Source organism: Barbus barbus (assembly GCF_936440315.1).
Source record: "Barbus barbus genome assembly, chromosome: 5".
Classification (NCBI taxonomy): domain Eukaryota; kingdom Metazoa; phylum Chordata; class Actinopteri; order Cypriniformes; family Cyprinidae; genus Barbus; species Barbus barbus.
The window spans coordinates 18,651,544-18,673,640 of NC_136733.1; the positions used below are offsets into that span (position 1 = coordinate 18,651,544).

General features: G+C 35.2%; 4 protein-coding genes across 5 annotated transcripts in view; 2 read left to right on the forward strand and 2 right to left on the reverse strand.

The window, feature by feature from the left end:
• The window catches only part of LOC306870239 (mucosa-associated lymphoid tissue lymphoma translocation protein 1-like), a 1,002,100-nt gene that overhangs the window by 203,587 nt on the left and 776,416 nt on the right, over positions 1-22,097 (forward strand). The gene's annotated exons all lie outside the window — the stretch shown is intronic.
• On the forward strand, positions 45-3,375 carry LOC306869781 (3-oxoacyl-[acyl-carrier-protein] reductase FabG). The gene is made up of 8 exons (XM_079416686.1): positions 45-379; positions 565-735; positions 852-1,030; positions 1,450-1,543; positions 1,660-1,729; positions 2,287-2,323; positions 2,405-2,468; positions 2,557-3,375. The coding sequence occupies exons 1-8, from the start codon at positions 356-358 to the stop codon at positions 2,713-2,715; spliced, it is 798 nt and encodes a 265-aa protein (XP_079272812.1). The 5' UTR covers positions 45-355; the 3' UTR covers positions 2,716-3,375.
• On the reverse strand, positions 2,856-5,534 carry LOC306869780 (zinc finger and BTB domain-containing protein 26-like). The gene is made up of 2 exons (XM_079416685.1): positions 5,442-5,534; positions 2,856-5,096 (listed from the first exon to the last, which is right to left on the reverse strand). The coding sequence occupies exon 2, from the start codon at positions 5,088-5,090 to the stop codon at positions 3,861-3,863; it is 1,230 nt and encodes a 409-aa protein (XP_079272811.1). The 5' UTR covers positions 5,091-5,096; positions 5,442-5,534; the 3' UTR covers positions 2,856-3,860.
• krt1-c5 (keratin, type 1, gene c5) lies at positions 10,778-17,375 on the reverse strand (the record flags this gene model as incomplete). The annotated part of the gene is made up of 9 exons (XM_079417409.1): positions 10,778-10,820; positions 11,120-11,231; positions 12,167-12,192; positions 12,339-12,556; positions 14,127-14,252; positions 14,391-14,555; positions 16,527-16,683; positions 16,803-16,885; positions 16,980-17,375. 9 exons carry the CDS (start codon positions 17,373-17,375, stop codon positions 10,778-10,780), a joined length of 1,326 nt encoding a protein of 441 aa, XP_079273535.1.

The following is a 22,097-nucleotide window of genomic DNA, read 5'->3' on the forward strand; positions in this document are numbered from 1 at the left end:
CTGCGTTGTCTTTGTGTGAACTACGATTTTGAAAGGCAAAAATTAGGACTACAATTTTGAAATCGTTAGGACTAGTGACCCGGAAATTTAGGTAAACACTAGTATATTCAATAACATATCTAAAATCCGCATCAGTTGATCTAATAAAATCTAAAAATACAGAACAATATACTCTGGCACGAGAAAACTGAATAATGCGATTAATATTTGACTGACTTCATTCTGGAAAGTAATGGACTGAACCCACGTGCTCGTGTTGTATGGACAAAGTGATGTAACCACGTTAACCATTGCATGTGAGCGAAAGGAAAAATAAAAGCTTGGTCACTCAAGAGCTGTGCATATATGAATCGAAATGGCAACTCCAGATGCGTTCAAAGTAGGTTGAGCCCACTGCTCTGTAATAGAGAACTGATTAAATATTGACAATATAGATTTGTGGTTGAGCCCCGTTTACTTTTAAAGAATTTCAAAATTTCTGTCTTGAGTGCACATAAACCTCAATCACATCGAATACTGTTTGCATTTGAATTACACACTAAACATGATGATTTGGCGTTTTAGGTTGGCTCTTTAAAGGACAAAGTCACGCTGATCACCGGCGCAAGTTCCGGGATAGGAGCGGGCGCAGCGGTGCTGTTCTCCAGACTGGGCGCCCAGCTGGCGCTTAATGGACGCGATGTGGACAACCTCACCAAAGTCGCCAAAGAGTGCGAGGCGTGTGGGGCAGTTAAAGTAAAACACACTGGAATCTCTTCAGACTGTTAAATACCTTCTCAATGATGTTAATAGGCTTTAATGCTTCACATATAAATGCTCATCTCCATATGGCTCCTGTCCAATGTATTTAGCCCTTATTAGTGCCAGGAGACTTGACAGATGAGGACACTGTGAAGAGGACAGTGGAAGAGGTCATCGCTCACTTTGGGAAGCTGGATGTCCTCATCAACAGTGCAGGAATCCTCGTCATGGGCAGTATAGAGACAACAGACATGGCCCAGTATGACAAGATCATGTCTGTCAATGTCAGGTAAAATATTAAGTTAGGGAATTTGCACTGGATTCAATAAATCAGGGGGTTTCAATCATTTAGATGCTGCAACCCCCACAATATGATTACCCTCGTATGAGGGACTCCAATGTAAAAATATATGTAGTTTCTTGTTTATCTATAAATGTGAAATCTTATACTGTTAAGTCTTTTTTTTTTTTATTACATTATTACATTTTTTCCTACTTATTGTAGTACTGAGCTGAGTATATAACTGAGTATATTATTTATTTACTTATTTTAATAAAATTTTGATTTCCTTTTTTTACATTATTTAAAAAAAAAAAAAAAATTGGATCCCATAGCACGCCCTAGGTGCAGTAGATATTATTTAAAGATGTGGATATTTGACTTTAAAAGGACTGGAAAACTACATTTGACATGTTCTTCCCTTTCAGATCAGTATATCATCTCACTCATCTCTGTGTGCCTCATCTCATCAAAACTAAAGGCTCGATTGTGAATGTGTCCAGTGTGAATGGGCAACGATCAGTGAGTTTATACATCAGTTCCAAATGAACCATGAAATATATAAATATAAAATAATTGCTTATTGTTTTATTCTTGTAGGCCCTGATTGATCATCTTAAACATTTTCTGTTCATTAGTTTCCTGGTGTACTTGCCTACTGCATGTCCAAATCAGCCATCGACCAGTTCACACGCTGCGTTGCTCTTGGTAAGGTATCTCTATAATACTGTAACCTCTATGATATCTAGAATCTCTCATGTTATTTGCAGCAGACCAGAGCTATTTGTCTTGAGTCAAGTTTTCTTCTATCAAATAAATGTTGATTTTAACTGAAACATTGAACTGTTTACAAGGGAATTTGTTTTATAAACTTCAGATTGGGGCAAGTTGTCACATGTGTTTTACATTCAATACTATAAAATATGTATATATTTTGGTTTGACATGTTTCCTTTTACATTTTTGCTGATTCATTTGTTTTTAACTGTTTCTAGGCTGTTTAAAAGCAGATTTCAATGTGAATCCAACTTACCCTATAAAGTGTGACCGCATTCTCTTAGAGCATTAATGGAAGAAATGATGAATAGATTTTTAGCTAATTTTATGTCCATTTACAGAAATTGACTTTCAATAATAAACTTGCCCTGAAAAATACACAAGTAAAAAGTGTGACAACTAGCCCTGGCCTCCTCTACTAGTTGATGCAAAGAGCTTAGGTATTACTCCTCTACAAACAAGTGTTTTCTCATCTCATCTTAATTGTAGAATTGGCATCAAAGCAAGTTCGTGTCAACTCAGTTTGGTAAGTTTCATTCTGTTGTTTTACATTTTACGGGTCATAGAATTGTTACATTGAGGTAATACAAATGCTTTATCTTAACAGTCCAGGAGTAATTATAACAGAAGTTCACAAGCGTGCAGGACTTGATGAGGACCAGTATGCTCAGGTGATGAGCTAAGATCAAATGCTTTATCTAATTTGACTGTAATGCATGCTTCTAAATAACACGTCATGTGTTTTCTGCTTTGCTCTAGTTCCTTGAGAAGTGCAAGGTGACTCATGCTCTCGGCAGACCAGGTGAAGTAGAGGAAGTAGCTCATGCTATCGCCTTCCTGGCATCTGATGCAGCAACATTTATAACAGGTGTCAATCTTCCAGTGGACGGAGGTCGACATGCTATGTGTCCACGCTAATGCTTTGCCGCCGTGCTACAGCTCTTTCATAGTTGTATGTAATAAAAGCAAAGTTGGAATCAATCTGAATATTGAAATCCTTAATGTATTAACATTTTGATTTGATGTGATCTTTTTCTTTTACATACCATAACGAATATTAACAGAAAGAAGTGCACATTTCATGCACTAGCTGCAATTATTTATTAGTGTCAACAATTTTCTCCAAATTCTGGCATGTTTACACAGATGGAAGCATGGAAACATTTATTACAGACCAAGAGATATGCAATAGTGTTCAAATACAGCTGTCTTCAAATGAGGAAGTTATACATGAGCATTCAAAACTGAAATATGGTCTGATTGGATATACTTTAACAATATATTTTAATCTTTAGATATGACAGCCAAATGATGCCACAGCAGCATTCAAAATCAACTCAATACATCTCCCTTGACCTGCAATATGAAAAAAACAAAATGACATTAAACCTGACTTTGACTGTACATTTATCTATCAGTGGACACAATTTAGTTCTTGTAATTTAGTGTATTAATTTACAGCAGTGTTTCTCAACCTTTTTGACACCAATCCACCCTTGTCAAGAATTTATGTACCTATAAATGTCATACCCCTGGTACTTCTTTCTTTAAAAATAAATAAACTCAAACGTAATGAGTTTCATGTTGTAAATTATTTTTGTGTTTTGTAGAATTTCCATTGATCTTCATATAACTACATTTAAATTATTTTAACACACACTAAGACCAATAACTATGACCGTAACGATAACTATATCAGTGTCCACACCAGCATACAATAATGTTCTGTTTATTGTAAACACGTGCTGTAGTTCTGTCATCAAATGCTTTAAATGCTCACGCTCTTTAAAACTGAATGCATTGACGGGCTGTCAATATTTTTATCGTGTCATCTGAAAGTGATTCTGAGGTGTGGAGGATGTATTGGATTTGTTTACATATAGAATGATTTTTGAAACTATACCTTTTATCATTATTGATATAATTATCGTCCTTGCAGTGAACAGGCCTTTTCTGGGGCCCCCTAGTGGACCCGGACCTCCTGGTTGAGAACCACTTTTTATAGAATTGTGTCTACGCCTGTCATGTATATTAATCTAATTTATTTAGAAGTTAATATGAATTTATAGTCCTTCAAGCAAACTGCCTTCGTTGGCATTATCAAAACTGTTTTTTCCATGGATCTGCTTCAGGTGTTTACGGAGAACTGGTTTATGTGCAAACACCATGTCACAGTAATTACAACGGTGTGGTTTGTCCCCACTGTGAAGGTTCAGGTGGTCTAGCAGCGAACACTTCTGAGTAAAAGTCTTTCCACATATCTTACACTGGAAGGGTTTGATGCCGGCGTGGACACGCATGTGCCGGTGCAGGTTTCCTTTCTGTGTAAATGTTTTTCCGCACAGGAGACACATAAACAGCTTGTGCATCTTCAGATGGTTGGCGTAGTTCTCCAGCTGACGGAACACACGAGCACATTTAGGGCACTGATGGTACCACTGCATACCCTTATCGGCATTCCTTGAGCATCCCCAAAGATTCCCTTTCCCTGAGCCGCTGGGTCCAGGCGGGGACAGCGAATATTCAGCTGCGGGGTTAATGGCGATTTCTGCAGGTCGGGTTTCCACTGTGGAGTTTATCAGGGAGTGCTGTGGCTCTGGTGAGCGCAGTGCTGGCGAGCGACTTGAGCGACTCTGGAAGTTATCAAGCATTCGCTCATCTATTGACTCTACCTTAACAATGCTAATGGGACTTTCCTCTCCTCTGCTGTTGCTCTGAGAGTTTCTAAACACAGGCGGAGACTTGGGCTGTATGATCACATCATCATCATCATCATCAAAATCATCTTCTCCATCATTGTCCACCTCATCCTCTTCATCACATACTGTCTCCACAGCTGGTTGGCCACGCTGTGCGTTGAAGTCCGATTGCTGTCGGGATGATGCACGCTCGTCTTTGACCTCGTGTGGTTTTATGAATTTATTTAGAGCTTCGGTGCACTGCTCTACAATGTGACCCATCTGTAGGAAACTAGCAACTGTTAAATAGTGTACTAATTCCAGCTCTGGAAACTCCAGTGTCCCAGTGTAGCAGGACAGAAGAAGCCTCTGTCCAACTTCTGCATCCTGCTGTGTAGATATCTGTACTTCATGCGAGTCCTGAAGGACAAACTGGTCTCTAAGGAAAGGGGAGCCAGCTGCAAAGACCACTTTGTGTCCAGGCACTTCCAAGTCATTGATGTGGACCACAACATCACAGAAACGTCGGTCTCGACGAAGAGCATCCATCTTTTGAAGCATGGAGTCCCCAAATGTGGGAAAGTTGAACTGCAGTATCACCCCGTCCTGAGCCATTGTGCACTATTAAATACACACAACATAACAGATTTAAACTTAGTATAACCATGTAATATATGCATACCTGTAACTGTCTAGTTTCCAAACGCACGTGTTTAGCTAAAACGTTTAAAAGGCACATAATTATAATGACATTTAGATGTAGATGGTGGTCTATATTTTCTGATTGCACAAATGTTTTAAGTGTGCACGATGGTGTTAGTGTGGTTGGTCCAGGCCTGGAAACTGTACAGAGCTAAACCAGAAACACTGGATGGACGACTGTAGAGAATGGAGAAAAAACTGACGACGAAGACACATCGTCACAGGAATGAGGTCAATATAAGTGTTTATTTAAAATACGAATACCTGCAGCAATTTGCTTTATTTTCTGTCTGGGTGTTTTGTTGTCCTGGGATGAGCATACAGCGCCTGTGTGTTTAGTGTGTGGCTTGAGACGGAAAAGGATGTGCCGACTTTTCCGATTGGTCGGCGAAATTTAAAGGGGCAGGACACATAATACAGGTGGCTAATTGTGAAAACCCTAAATTCGTGTCGTCTGTATAAAGATTAATTTGAAAGAAAGAAAGATTTATTCACAGTTATACCGTTAAATAAAAAAGGTCATCCAGCATGCATCTTTTGTTGTTAGTATAATTGGTAGTAGTATATGATTTTAATTTAGACGTTTAATGTTTCAGTACAGTTAACTCATCCATTCATGTTTTTTTTTTTTTTTTGTGGAATCCACTTGAATAATATACATTGAAATTTAAATGTACTATTGCTTTAGTAGTAGGAGTATTTGTTGTTGTTGTAGTATTTCTAGATCTTTAGAGAAAGCGCTTTGTGGAAACCACTTGTATTACAATAGTAAAATAGTATATTACAATTATTGTTATTATTATTAGAATTAGGATTATTAATAGAATTATTAGAATGTGTAATATTCCAAAATAAATTAATTGAAAAAAAAACTGCATGAATGGAAATGTTGACTGTCGCAAGTGATATGAATCCCTGAAAGCCAAAATTGCACTCTAGATAATAATAACATCAATAATAATAATAATTGCACTGTTTTAATAATACCATATGTATTTTAATATTATGTAAATAATATATGTAATAATATAATCATAGATGTAAATCATTATTATTATTATTATTATTTCTAGAGTGCAATTAAGGCTGTCAACATCCACGTTTCTATTCTTGCTGTTTTTTGTGGAACCTACGTGAATATGAAAAAGTACATAACGATGATGATAAAGATGATACTCAAAGCCACTTTGCGTAAGTCTTGCCACAAGGAGGCAGTGTTGTACAAAGGAATCGAGTTATGCTATTTTATTTTTAAGTTACATCATTGATAATTATCTGTTAAGTAAATTATACATACAGTACAGCAGTATTTGAGATTGTTGTTGTGGGGCTTTTGACATGTAAAACAAATAGTTTTGAGAGATTTCTATAGAAATTTCTATAGAAAATCTTAGAAGAAAAGGTTAAAAAATGAATGGGGATTGCAACTGTGGGGGAACCTTAAAGGTTAATTTTTTAACCTTTTTGAAAAGGTTCTAATTGGAACCTTCACTTAAAGGTGCATTAATGACCCTCGTGGGTTTCTTTTTTAACCTTTTTCTAGATTGCAATAACATTATTATTATTGTTGTAGTAGTTGTTATTGTTGTTATGTTATTATACATTACTAATCCAATTTCACTATATAGACAAAACACCATAATTGTCCATAAACTGTTTAATGCATAAATATGTATTACAAACAAACCAACAAACAAATAAATAAATAAACAACAATCACACATAAATATGTATTACAAACAAACCAACAAACACATAAATAAACAACAATCAACATCTTGCATTTATATACATATACATTCATTTAATAAGAAAACTAGCCATTGTGGGGGCATATTTGTTTTGGCATTATGTTTTCAATGAATGTCAGGGTGTCTCAACTTTTAAGCATATTCAGTGTTGAAGATGAAGTGTAGAGCTGTGTTCACATCATCTACTTCACAGACCTCCTCCTCCTTCCTTTCCATCATTATTTCTAAAAGAGACTCTGCATCCAAGGCACGTCCCTTTAGAAACAGCACAGGGTTGGGTGTATGTGGTTCCTAAACAAGGAGAAAATAATGTTATACTATAAAAATATTGAGTAGTTAACGTTAAATTTATTATTATTGTTTTGTTTTTAATTAAGATTCAAACAATGAGTCAGTAATAAATCTTTGACTTTTTTTTAACCTGTCACAATGTATCGAGGCTTTGAAAACAAAGATGAGGCAGTGTAAACTATATTATCAATATAATAAAAGATAATAGACAGGGTGGCAAGTGGTCATGAAAAACTAAATTATGAGCATTTTGGTTACAAGAATCCTTTACTAATATTATAAGTTGATATCAGTGAGAACAATTTAATTATAAACATAAATTGTAATCAAAAGTTTATGACCCCATTGAAGGGATATTTTGTCGTCATTTACTCTCCCCGATGTTGTTCCAAACATGTATAACGTTTTTTCTTCTGCAGAACACAAAACAAGATATTTTTAAGAATGTTAAAGAATGTCCATCTGATGAAAATCACTGGGGTCCAGAACAACATGTCAGTGATGTTTTGTGACATTCTTGAAAATAACTTCTTTCACAGAACAAAAGAAAGTCATACAAGTTTGAAACAACATGAAGGTGAGTAAATTATGACAGAATTTTAATTTTTGTTTGAATATTCCCTTTATTCATTCTTGCTGCTGTTACTGTGGAAACTCCATGGACACAAACAGTTCCTCAGAATAACCCCATAAACAAATATTTAGAAGAAATCATAACCAGGAGAAGAAATAAATAAATAATAAAAAAAAATAATATATATAGATTTAAATATTATGGATAGACTGTTGCAAATACACTCACCACACTGATGACATAAAGAGATCTAAGACCCTTCTTTAGAAGTGGAAACAGCAAGACAGCAGCAACCATTGAGACATTAAATATACAATTTGTTAAAATTAATATGGCATACTATCTTTCTGATCATTGTGATTCTTAGCTTTACCGTTCATGCAAATCAGTGATTTATTACCTTTGTGTTCCAAATCAACGCAAATTTGTTTTTCTTCATCCAACTCAGTAATGATATCTACTCCAACTACTCTTCTTTGGCACTCGTTGATCACTGTTTGTGCCACAAGACTCTGTCTGACCTTGGCCTCTTTTGATTCAAATCTTGGCCAGATATATCCTTCATCTACAAAATAAAAAAATAATAAAAAACATAAACATATACATGAAACATTCTCACAGGATAATACAAACCCGATTCCAAAAAAGTTGGGACACTGTACAAATTACGAATAAAAAAGGAATGCAATAATTTACAAATCTCATAAACTTATATTTTATTCACAATAGAATATAGATAACATATCAAATGTTGAAAGTGAGACATTTTGAAATGTCATGCCAAATATTGGCTCATTTTGGATTTCATGAGAGCTATTGGGACGCCATGTCATCCGGACTAAAGAGGACAAGGACAACCCAAGTTGTTATCAGCGCTCAGTTCAGAAGCCTGCATCTCTGATGGTATGGGGTTGCATGAGTGCGTGTGGCATGGGCAGCTTACACATCTGGAAAGGCACCATCAATGCTGAAAGGTATATCCAAGTTCTAGAACAACATATGCTCCCATCCAGACGTTGTCTCTTTCAGGGAAGACCTTGCATTTTCCAACATGACAATGCCAGACCACATACTGCATCAATTACAACATCATGGCTGCGTAGAAGGAGGATCCGGGTACTGAAATGGCCAGCCTGCAGTCCAGATCTTTCACCCATAGAAAACATTTGGCGCATCATAAAGAGGAAGATGCGACAAAGACAGTTGAGCAACTAGAAGCCAGATTCATTTAAAATAATTTGCTTTTGTCAGTTGTCATGTTCTGAGTTGAATTAGTAGGCTATCTGAGATTTGAAGGTTGAATGAAAGGGGTTAATTTTAAAGGATGCACAGCTGTAAAATATGAAGATAGCCTATTGAATAAAGTTCATTTTTAAGGGTGAGAATTTCACCCTCTCACCCTCAGGTAAGAATTTCACCCTCTCAAACACAGAACAGTTTCTTGTTCATTTATGAACATAAAACTGAACTTAGATTTTTGTGATTTGTAATTTGTGTTCTAAAAATTGACAACAACATGGTGCCCTAAAGGTTATTGTGCAATTTAGAGATATGTGAGGTGGTCATGGGGCACAGACGAAACACACTGTATCAACTCAAGGCCTAAACATTTTGGTTAAACTGATGGAGGCCACTATTCGTGACTGAATAAGAGTAAATTCATTAATGCGGAGTATGTGAATTAGTCATTTACTAATGTAATAAGCAAATGGTGTTCTAACTGTACTCAGTCTAGTCTTTACAGTGCATCTTAGAAAAGGTTAATGAAAGAACCTTAACTATGCGTGGTTCTAATATGAACCTTTTACCACAAAAAAGGTTCTAAAAATAACTGCCAAATAACCAGTGGATCATTATAGAACCTTTAAGTTCAACTTTGAACCTTTTTGATAACTAGAAGTTCATATTTGCACTTTTTTGAACTCTAAAGGTTAAATCTCTTCTAAGACTATTTCAGTATACTGAATGGAAGGATCACAATATTGAATACACTGTAGCAGCTGCAGACAGAAACCCTCTTCTTTTGCCAAAGGCAGTGGTAGGACCATATCACTTTTATTGTCAGTAATAGCCCAATAGGCAGCAGGGTTCACAAACAATGGTAAGGCAGAAAAAATCAACTGATGTTTCATAAGTGATTTATGGATAACAGAAACCAAACAAGAGTCTGTGGCCCATCAGTCTAAAGTTTATTGTAAATGCTTCATTGTATGTATCAGTATGTTTACTTATCTGCACAGTGGTTTAGATGGAATAATACACAGGGTGCAAGAGCAGAGCAGGGACTCCACAGCCATAATCATCAAAAAGACAATGACAAAAAGAAATGTGAATTATGAATGCCCCATATTGAAAACTACATAACTGAATGTGGTTTTTGGTGCTCTAATCCAAACATAAGTGTCACATTTTCATTATATGAGCTAATTGTCTATAGATATGGTTAATATCTACATATAAAAATTATGCATACAGACATTTCATTCTGTATTTTGGATGTAGTATAGTGTTTCATTGAGCACTGAGAATGAAAAATAAATTCTGATTTTCAAGAAATATATATACAAATCTGACCTGTGTAAGATTGTTAGAATTTACTGAAAGTCTGTTTAAGTGCTTAAATAGATTTATACCTGGCAATAATAGTGGAATTTATCAGAGCAAACCAAAGTAAAGGCTCTTGTTTACAAGGACCGTGATGGGCTGGTAGCTGTTTCACCCAGAAATCTTTACAAAAGCAAGACATCTGACACTACAGAGGTTTGGTGTCAGGGCTTTTTCGGTCATCATTCTCAAAGTGAGGCTGTCTTGATTTCATCCTTTGGCTCGGTTTCTCACACTGTGACCTGACAGGTTCAAATCCCCATCTACAGCTACATATCATTTTTCTACCACTGTCCCTAAAACTAGTAGGCTTCATACAGGAAACCAGCTAGTATCGTATGTATTTAGTTTCACTGTGTCACTTTCGGTCTGTGCTACTCTTAAATGACCCGCTCTATTGCGACTCGCCTTACAGAATCAGACCTAAAGAAAGTGAAGAAGAAATAACATCAGTGAAAAGAAATGCAAGACATTCAAATAATCATGAGAGAACGTGAAGGTGTAAAGTCTTATAGTACTATAAGATGTTGCAATCTCTATCATGATGAAAAAGAGGTAGTAGAAAAAAATCAAGACAGCTGACACGTCACTACTTTGTAATATCTGACATGTTTATTCACTTTTTGGCAAAATGATGAACAGATCACTGAGAATAGTCTTGTGATAAGTGTACCCACTGATAAAGCACAAGAATGTAGATGTCACCTGTGAGCCAGACTCACTTTTTTCGTTCTTCAATCTGTTCAACTTCACTGGATTCATCCACCACCTTTCCATTTACCATGGTCTGGGTGACCACCTTCACAATCTTCCTGGTTCTCACTTCAGGTTCTTCTACAAAAGGCAGAAAAAAACAAAGCTATGAGCATTTGAGTTCTCATTGAGAATTTATGCAAGTCCAGTGTTTTAAATTTAGTATTATGCTACTGCAGGTGCTCAAATGCTCTTTTTAGGAGATCACTTCACTATAACTAATTTATTGTGCCGAGTTACACTGTCAAAGAGTTGTTGACAGCTATAATATAAGTAAACTTAATGATAATGTTGTAGGGCTAGTTGTAGCTCTTTTTACTCAAGTGAACATTTCTGAGGTGGGTTTATTTTTGAAAATAAAGCAAACCTTAAAACATTTGAAACATTTCCACCATTATGGCCCAGGAAAAATATGTCGAGTTCACTGATTAGCAGAGAGCAAGTTACAATGGAAACCAACAGAGTGTCAGCCATTTAAACAATACAATAATTATATATATATATTACAAAACTGTAAATGAAGAGTTCAGATGGTTTGATATATTGTACATTACATATTATGTAATGTACAATATATCAAACCATTGTTTTGGTCAGCAAAAGTTATTAGTAAACATTATTGTATAACACATGGAAAAACTTGATTTTAACTTAAGTTAAAATCTTACTTCATTACATATTGCATGGTGACACTTTTCTGAATGTCAGTGTTGTTTTATTGTGTTTGCTTATTTAAAAGCTGTGACAAAAAATATTATTATATTGTAATTTTAGTTTTATCATAGTTTCAATTACAAAATATTCCAGTTTTAAGAGGATTTTGTACTAGATGTTTGAAAGCAAAATACAAAAACACTGCTCAAGCATTTTATTCAAATAAACCCCAGCCCCCCCCCCCCCCCCCCCCCATTAGTATCAACATTATAGCCTGCAGTATTAGCATATAAAAAAAAAAAAAAAAAAAAAAAAAAACTGAATACATCTTTAGTTTTATAGTACATTCCAAGCAGACTTACTTTTAGGAGAGGATGTCTCTTTTATCCTGAAAAACAAAAAGGAAACATATCACAACTAATTGCATATATCAGAGATGCTTCCTTCAGCATTGTCTGGTTATACTTAAGGAACTGTAGTGTGTCAAAAGAAAACAGCATATTTCAGCTTTGAGAAACCTCTCTGGGTTCTTACACGTCTTCTCCATCCAGCAGCCTCCGGTAGGTGGCAATCTCCAGCTCCAGATTCTGTTTGATACGCAGTAACTGCTCGTAATCGGTTTTGATTCGTTGCATGTCCAGGCGCAGCTGTGAGAGTTCGTCCTCCAGCTGTGTGAGCGAGCCCTGAAGACGCTCAATCTCAAGAGTGTACTTCTGATTTGTCTCTCCGAGGTTCCCCTCCAGAACACCAACCTGAGGTGGGCCACAACATTCATAACATTTTCAATGAGTTAGTTTTTGTGAAAGCTTAAAATACAGTATGTAAGACTGGAGTATGATTGGAGTATGATTAAACCCATTATTAGAGATGAGCACCATCAAGAATGAACTTCCTTGTATGATGTCTGATCTATAACCAGTATGTGTGAACTACTAGCTGAATAACCTGCTGAAAGCTCTTTATCACCTGTCCAGGCCACGAGGATGCAACATGTTTTTAGACTGTCATCACATGTATTGCAGAGTGATTTTTTATATGGGAGTAAACATATATGGTTGTTGTTTGCATGAGGATGAACAGCAGATGGAGAGGACTGTGCTGTGTACTTTCCTGTGCTGAAGAGGTAACCTTGACACGTTCTTTGGATATTTGTTGACAAACTATGGGCTAAACGATTGCAAATCTAATTAAAAAACAAAGTCCAAAAAAGGAAAAACACTACAAGAATATGATGTCTCACACAGCTCACTGACATATTCAGTGACCTTTAAACATAGGATAGAGGATTTGACTGTTTGAAGAATGTTTATCTAAACAGATTTACAGATGAGTAATATAACATAAGCAATTCATTGTAAGAAGGTTGGGAAGATGTGTTTTTTTCCATTCCCTCTTGACTTCAAGCAGTTCAGTCTTGCCCACTCGACAGGAACTTTCTCCTTAATAGAAAAGTAAGCAATTTGTCTGGAATCTTTGTTATTATCTTGTATATAAACCTCTCAAAAAGAGGTTTATATACAATTTAATATAATTGCTCCGCGTTTCCCTTTTTCCAGGGGTTTAAAGTCACTTATGAAATTTAATATTTGTATTTATTTATTTATTTATTTTTTGGCCAAATGTGATATTGCTAATGCATGAAGACTTGTGTAAAGTGTTAAACTCAGATACAGATACACTGTCAGTCTAATAAATAAATAATAAAAATTAATATTTTCCAGATAATATTTTAATAATTTGATTTATCGATTATTAAGTCAAGTCAGTTATTTCATTTATTCAACATAAATATCATCAACAAAAAAATGTTTGTCAATAAAAAATATAAACTAAATATGAACATGAGGATCATTATATTTGGGGCTCCTTGGGATCATGACGTTTTCAAATCCCCTGTCATCCTTCATGAACAGTTAAGTTGAGTTACGTTTTTTTGCCAGATGTTTTTGAAAGATCTGTGAAAGATTTGTCCTTTTGATAATATTTGTTTATTTGACTTAATCTGTTCTGATGTCCACTGCACTGAAAATATATTTTTTTTATTATAAAAGTCTACTTTGCATGTTCATGACCATCTAAACAAATGGAAAAGTTCAGGAAAACAAAGAAAAGAAAAAAATTGGGAGACTTTCCTGGAACTTATGGGATGCAACAATCCACAAGGTTCCAGTGTTCTGAAGCATACACTTGCATCTATATTAACTGGTTACTTCAGTTAATTGATTTGTCTCAACAGGAGTAAATGTCATGCTTTTACCAACTATAGTGGACATTTCACAGACAAGCTGCAGCAATTTTAGGATAAACGTGCATTCATGTCACCTGTTTGCGAAGACTGTCCAGTTCCACCTCTAACGCCTGCAAGAAGCGTCGTCTTTCATTGAGTTCACTCTGAGCACATCGCAGAGCCTCGTTACTCTCCTTCACCTCCGACTGCACGGTCTCCAGCTGTCACATATACATACACACACACCACACAGAACACATATTCGTTCAAACACACCTGTGTTTGCAGTGAAATCATCAGTCTATAAATAGCTGGTTCTATAAATAGCTGGTGGAGTCTCTGTTGGATTGTACACTGACCTTCTTCAGATACCACATCTCAGTATCCTCTTTATTCTTGCGTGCAATGCTCTCGTACTGCACCCTTAGCTCTGCCATGATGGCTCCGAGGTCTGGGCCCTGGGCCGCGTCCACCTCCACGTTCACTTGCTCGTTGGCTAGACGGGCCTTCAATGTGTTCTTCTCCTTCATAGAGACAGACGAGTCATTTACAATCTCACCAGAGAGTATTTGCACACTTAAGCACTTAAAATGTGTGGATTGCATTAGATCACAAAATATCAAATGATCCTAATTTTCTTTATTATAGAAAATTATTATAATATTAACAGATTAGATTTAATATATCAGCAGTCTATCGATTATTTAAAATCTAACAAAATAAAATTGTGTTTCAAAGTGTTTTGGAAATGTGTATGTGTGTTATCTTTCTTTAAGGCAGTACACTACAGGCTTTTAGCTTTTCATAAAAAATATTCAGACTAGTGGAAAGAAAAATCCAAAATACGCTTTTAAGTGTTTATTTTTATTGCACTTTATGTTTGTGCATGTTGATTTCAATTACAATATCTTTAAAAGCCGTTTTCTCAAAATAAGTTTTTTTTCTCCTGCACTGAACCAGAAATTTAGACTTTAATACCATATACATACACCAAACTGTACAGGGTTTTTGTTTGTTTGTTTGTTTTTAGTTTAATCTGTATTCTAACAGATTTTACAGCGGGGTTTGTTCATACATCATTTGCCTGATTTTATACATTCAATTCCTAAAAACAAAATTGAGATTTTTTTTCTGCTGTTGACAGTATTTTCTCATTTATATTATTACTGTATTAAGTGGTGAAAAATATATTTAATTTAATTAGATAATGTCTCATTTGCATATTTAAACATAACCTTTCAGAAACCTTGTAATACAAAAAAAGTGTGCAATTCTTTATGTACTCAATCAACTGGGGAAGCATAGTGATATCTACATTGTTTTACCCTATTCACCTGTGTCTTGTTTTAAAAATAAATGCCACATAAAAATTATATTTTGTTATATAATGCAATGATCTCCATATATTTTTTATATATTTTGTACAATTGCCTATTTGTGCTCTTAACATTTTGCAGATGCTCATTGTAAAGTGACTAAGTTGTTTAGGGTTAAATGCTGCACTTGTGTGGAGCCACACCTGTCTGACCAAACACTTCACATGTTTGTAGACCTGGGTGTGTGTGTTAATGTGTGTGCTTTACACACTGATTACTCTATATATCAATCTAAAGAAAACAGTTTGAAAAGATATATCTGCAGCAGTAAAAGTCTTGATATATATCTGAATGACTACTGTAAGAAATAAGGCATGATCTTGCTTAAAAAAATATCTATATGAAATAGTATATTCTGCCTACATTTATTCACACTATATGTTTATCGACTATATATATACTATATACTGTATATATACTATATATATATATATATATATATATATATATATATATATACCCTGGACCACAAAAAAGGGTAAATTTTTGGAAATTGAGATCAGATATATACATCATAAAAATATAAATAATTTTCCATTGATGTGTGGTTTGTTAGGATAGGACAATATTTGGCCGAGATACCACTATTTGAAAATCTGGAATCTGAGGGTGCAAAAAAAAAATCTAAATATTGAGAAAATCGCCTTTAAAGTTGTCCAAATGAAGTTCTTAGCAATGCATATTACTTATAAAAAAAGTTCTGATATATTTACGGTAAGAAATTTACAAAATATCTTCATGGAACAAGATTTGGCATAAAATAAAAATCAATAATTTTGACCCATACAATACATTTTTGTCTATTGCTACAAATATACCCGTGCTACTTAAGCCTGGTTTTCTGGTCACATATATGCATAATAGTAAAATGTAACTACAAATTTCAAATATTTAGAACGTATTTATATACATTATTCCCAAATCTGAGCATGTAAATACTTTTTAGTTGCTATTAATATTTTCATATTGTACATTACATTCAGCATATAAATATGCAAAATTGTAAGTGCAAACTTTACCTATGAATATTAATGAGATCAACCTGAATAATGAATGTTATTTCCTAATAATTTAATATTCATATTATTAATGTAATGTTTTGTGTCAGCTGTGTTTAACCTCATCATGATTCTTCTTGAGGAAATAGAGCTCCTCTTTCAGACTGTCCAGGTCTCCTCGAAGGGTTGCAATGAACTGATCATGATCAGATTTAGCTCGTCTCAGAGCATGACAGTCTCTCTCAACCGACTGGCAAAGAGTAGCTTCTGCCTCCCATCTGTTTAGGAACAAATAACAAACCATCAACACCTAGAAATTAGTACAAAATAGTACAATATTTTTAATGATGGATATTTCTCTGGGATTACAGGAAGGAACAAAAAGAGCAAAACTCACTTGACCCTAAAGTCATCTGCTGCAAGCTTGGCATTGTCAATCTCCAGCATTATACGAGCATTCTCCAATGTCTTTTTCCTCACCTAAAGAGCAGAAGTGTGATGCTGACTAAACAAATGATCCCATGCAAGGACATCACTGAGCACTAAAGCAATAAATAGAGCTAGATCGTCAAACCTCTTGTCCAATGGCATGTGCTTGAGCCATCAGACCATCGATGTCATGACCCTTGGGTGCTCGCTCCGTCATCAGGTGTTTAATCTTCAGCTCCAGGTCAGCGTTGGACTTCTCCAGAGAACGCACCTTTTCCAGATAGCTGGAAAGTCGGTCGTTAAGACCTTGCATGGTCTCCTTCTCACTGGCACCAACTCCTAGACCATTCAGCGAGAGGTTGCTTAGGATGTTTAAGCCATTTCCCAGAGAGGTTGAACGAGACAGGGACAGAGTACTGGCTGAGGAGAGGGATACTGGGACTTTAGAGCGTCCCCGAATTCCACTGTCACGCATAGACATGCTGGAGAAAGACGGCTGCCGTCCCAGAGAGTGGCTGTGCACAGAGAAGCTGGAGGTCATGGTGCTCGCTGAACCAGAGACTTTCTTTACTTTATGTGTACTGCTGGTAAAGAAATATTATTTGCTTGTTAGTCTGAATGCAGCTTGTTCACTTATGCCATGTAAAAACCATGAAAAGCTAGAATATCAATAACTCTCCTTTCCACCCTTCATTTGCCGACATATATTTCATATTTAAAGAGCTATGTATCCCTATTTAATATTACACTGCAGTGAATAACTATTTAGAAAAAATACCCTAAATTCATTGGATATTACATACTGTAACCAAATATGAAAATGCTGCATTTTAATGACAAAACCATTTTTGTTTTGGTGCAGCAAAAAAAATAAATTGTAATTTAGTTTCAAACCAAAGATTTTGTGAATAAGAAATGTAATACTTACAAGGATTGTCTCCAAATGCAGCACCTGAGTGTGGTTTTGTCCGGAGAAGAACTGGTGGCTTTTATTTGTACTTGTTCAGGTGAGTCAGAGTATTTATGCTTGGACTCCTCCTGAAGAGCTGTTGACTATGGAAGTCTATAGCCAGCCAATCACATCCCTCCACAGGTGAAAGGATATTTCCTGACTGAAACCGATAAAACACAATGAAATGTTCCCAAGGCATTATCCACAGATTACATTGCACATATGTTTTTTGAAAACTTTCAGTAACAAATTATGTGATGCTTGACTTTAATTTCATGAAACATTTGCTCAAAGACATAAGACTTTATGAAGGTAATACAATGAAATTCAAGATCATCCATTGTTATTTTGACCCAAAATATCGTCTTTTATATTCCACATAAGAAAGGTTTGAAACGACATGATGGTGAGTAATTTTTGACATTTTTGGGTGAACAATTTCTTTAATATAAATAACAGTACTGACAATTACAATTTATAATAGAAGTGACTTCATATCCACTATGGGACAGGGTGTAGTGTAATAACCATAACCCCATTTTTTTCTGAATCTGGTGTAATCTGATTTGCTTTAGAAAAGGGGAACAGTCCATTTCTGTACACTGACACTATTCACTGAGGGTACAATGATCTGTAATGTGAGAACTGTGCTTCACACGGAGACGGTCCTCGAAAGCCTCACCAGCCAGCTAGAGGCTCAAACAATGAAGAGACTGAGAGAAAACAGAAAGGCAAAACCTATGAGAAATGTTTCTATTTGGGGAGGAAGTTGACCTAATCACATTAGTTAACACACTCTGTGACTGAAAATCTGAATGAATCCTTGAATTGAATTAATGTGTTTTCACTTAGTTAAACTTGTCATGATGCTTGTAGGTTTAATCACTACTTACCTTTACCATGTTTTTTTCTTTTAACATTATACCCTGGGGTATATGCATTCACCAGTACAGTATATAATAAACGTAATGCACAAGATGCATAAAGTTTGATGTAAACCATGGTACTAGTCGATTGCCACATTCATGAACCATGATAGAAGTCAAAGTACCACCATGCATGGCTCCTTCATATAATAGACTAAATAAAGGCGACCCTTCCATCATAAATAAATCTCACTATTGTAAATAGAATCAGTACCATCATGTGGGCACAACTGAAATTGATGTCGTGCGAACCATGTGCATAAAACAGACTCATTGTATCCAAGGTCAAACTAAAAATTATTTGACCCTGGTGAACAAGTTTGGGCGAATAATAATGAAGATGTTAATAGTTTTATTCAAGGGGAATGCATTAAAGTTGATCAAAAATGACATTAAAGACATTTGTAATGTTACAAAGATTTCTATTTTAAATAAATGATGTACTTTTGAACTATATTCATCAAAGAATCCTGAAAAAAGCATTAATATTTTAACATTAATATTACAAATTAATAAAAATGCTTATTGAGCAGCACATCAGCATATTAGAATGATTTCTGAAGGATCATGTGACACTGAAAACTGGAGTAATTAGCTTTGACATCACAGGAATGCAGTTTAAAACAGTTTACTGTATTTTAATCACATAAGTGCAGCCCTGGTGAGCATAAGAGACTTTCAACATGAAAATATCTTACTGACCACAAACGTTTGAATGGTAGCCTATTGTATGCAAAAAAAATAATGTTATAAGCTTTAAGAGTTTAACTTGGTCTGTATAATATTCAGTATGTGCAGTGCAGTGCAGTGCAGGAAAGAAAAGACCCATAAATGACTAGGAAGGACAAGCCGTTTTAGATCGTGTTTGACCATTGTGATTTATTGTAAAGCTTAAATGTGTCCAAATCAATACACCAATTTGAGATTATTTCAAGAGATGGTGACAGCACATTTATGGACAGCGCAGTGAATCAATGCATCATGCAGTATTCAATGCCTGTTACTGCTTGTTGAATTGCTCACTGAATGAATAGCTTAATGGTCATTATTTGATTGGACATTTGATAAAGTGTGGTTGCCATTAAAAACACACAGACATAATTGGAGACCTTCAACTTCCATTAGAATTATTACATACCAATGAACACGAGTGAATAAGGGACCCTGATGGCTGGATTGTATTGGATCATTAGAAGAACTGACAGATAATTGACAATCATTGCTTGAGTGCAAGAAAACAAATATCATTAGGCTGTCAGAAAACTGTCACAATTTGAAGCACTCAGACGAGAAATAAAGATGTCAAGCCTGGCAATCTTTTTTTTCTTTTTTTGCGGCAAGTGATTATACAAGATGAAAAGGATACACTCGGCAACACGACAATGGAAAAATCTTAAATCCAATCAAGTAACAGTGTTTCACTGTTCATTTTATCCATCTCACTTGTTTTGAGCAACTTTTAGCATCAAATTGGCACCAGACACACTAATGACTATTAAAGATGTTAAATACAGATGTGTTCACTATTATTAGACACCCTTTTCACAATGTGCTAATTTCCAGTCAGTCGTATGATACCTTTCAAAATCCTTTCCACCTCGAGTAAATAATGAATATATATAGCAATAAATAAACAAATACAGAACCATCTAAGCAGAACTGATGTTTATTGTACATACAAGTTTCTGACTTTTTAAATATGGTATTAAACTATGGTTCAAAAGTTTAGGGTATGTAAGATTTTAAAATGTTTTTAGAAGAATTGTCTTATGCTCACTAAGGCTGCATTTATAAGATCATAAATACAGTAAAAACAGTAACAATGCTAAATATGAACCCATGATCCTTCAGAAGTCATTTGAAATATTGTGTTATTTAATATTGTTAATATTATTATCAATATTAGTATTTTTATGGAATTGATAATACATTTCTTTAAGACTCTAAGAATCAAAAAGTTCAAAAACTCTTTTGTAAAATTAAAATTAAAAATTTTACTTTTTTTATCAGTTTAATGCATCTTATTTCTTTTTAAAAATTACCCCAAACTTTTGAACAACAGATAGATAGATCACTTGATAACTGAACTTGATAACATAATAAAAAGCATGATTTCTTTTTTATTTGTTTTTGCAAAAAAACTCTTCATATATATAATGTACCATGTACAGTTTCCCCCTAATTTCCCCTATAACTACATGTTAGTACTTTAGTGTATGTTAGTATTTTTTGAAAGGGTACCGTGCAGTGACAATTTTGTACCTTTTTTTTCTTGCGAGAGAGATTCTGAAATAGTGGACAGTCTCAGTGAGTCGCAGGTCTACCTGAGGGCAAGAAGTACTGGTTATCTGACAGAAAGGGCATTGCAAAGGTCTGGTGTCTGTCCTGTGGAGGAACGCTGTCATGAAGTGGGTTCCTCTTCTGTCTGGCTCTACAGTTCTGGAACCAAACCTACAAGAATTCAGTAGTGGTTACAATTAAATTCTAGAATCCAATGAGTCACTGTATATACTTCAGCCTATAAACTTTCTGTACCTGTATGACTCTTCGGCTCAGTCCAGTCATGTCTGCCAGCCTCTGCAGTGTCTGTGCATCAGGGTTCTTGTCTTGAATAAAGTGGGTTTGCATAATCTATGTAAATCAAATACACATGCAAGCCCATTCCAATATTCATGAGTAGCAAACTTTTGTCTGTGTTTTAAATCCTAATCATACTGAAGCACATGAATAGTTACAGTCCACATTTATCACAGGTGGAGAAGAGGCATTTTAAGTGTACCTGTAGCTGCTCCGAGGTGAATGATGTGCGAGGTTTTTTTGGTGGTTTTGGGAGGTACTGAAATGGTAAAGCTCCGTCCAAATGTATTATATTTACTGTAATGATACAAATGGCCTTTCATTTTTAAATGTCCCTCTATTAGTGCATTAATGAGAGATTGTTGTTACTAGTTAATATGTAAGATACTATTTTAATGTCCCTAAATCAATCAAAAGATTGTTACACATATGCAAGAAAGAATTTAAATTACCTTTGTCTGACATGTGCTGCAGACTTGGCAGCAATATGTCGTAGTGAAGGCGACAGAGAACCTGATTCTCCATCAAGCCAAACTCCTCTCCTGTAGAAAGCTGCCTTTTGCAGAAGAAGCAAGCGAAGCAGGCTAGATGATATATGTCATTTCCTGCCCTCCGAATCCAGTGATTTGCACTGACTTGAAGGCCACATCGAGTGCATTTTATGCCAAAAGTACTGAAAAAATAATCAAGAATTAAAATAAATCACTCAATTAAATATATTTTCTTGCTGGTAACAAACTTTTCACCATTTTAAAATCACGACATTTGTCAGAACAATTATGTGTTTCTCTTCAACCTAAAACAATTT

Bases quoted from the DNA above. Each gene is read 5' to 3' on its own strand.
- LOC306869781 (XM_079416686.1), top strand. From the start codon at position 356: ATGGCAACTCCAGATGCGTTCAAA. The intron at 736-851 runs GTAAAACACACT...CAATGTATTTAG, and splicing joins AGGCGTGTGGGGCAGTTAAA to CCCTTATTAGTGCCAGGAGA. The intron at 2,324-2,404 runs GTAAGTTTCATT...TTATCTTAACAG, and splicing joins GTTCGTGTCAACTCAGTTTG to TCCAGGAGTAATTATAACAG.
- LOC306869780 (XM_079416685.1), bottom strand. From the start codon at position 5,090: ATGGCTCAGGACGGGGTGATACTGCAGTTCAACTTTCCCACATTTGGG.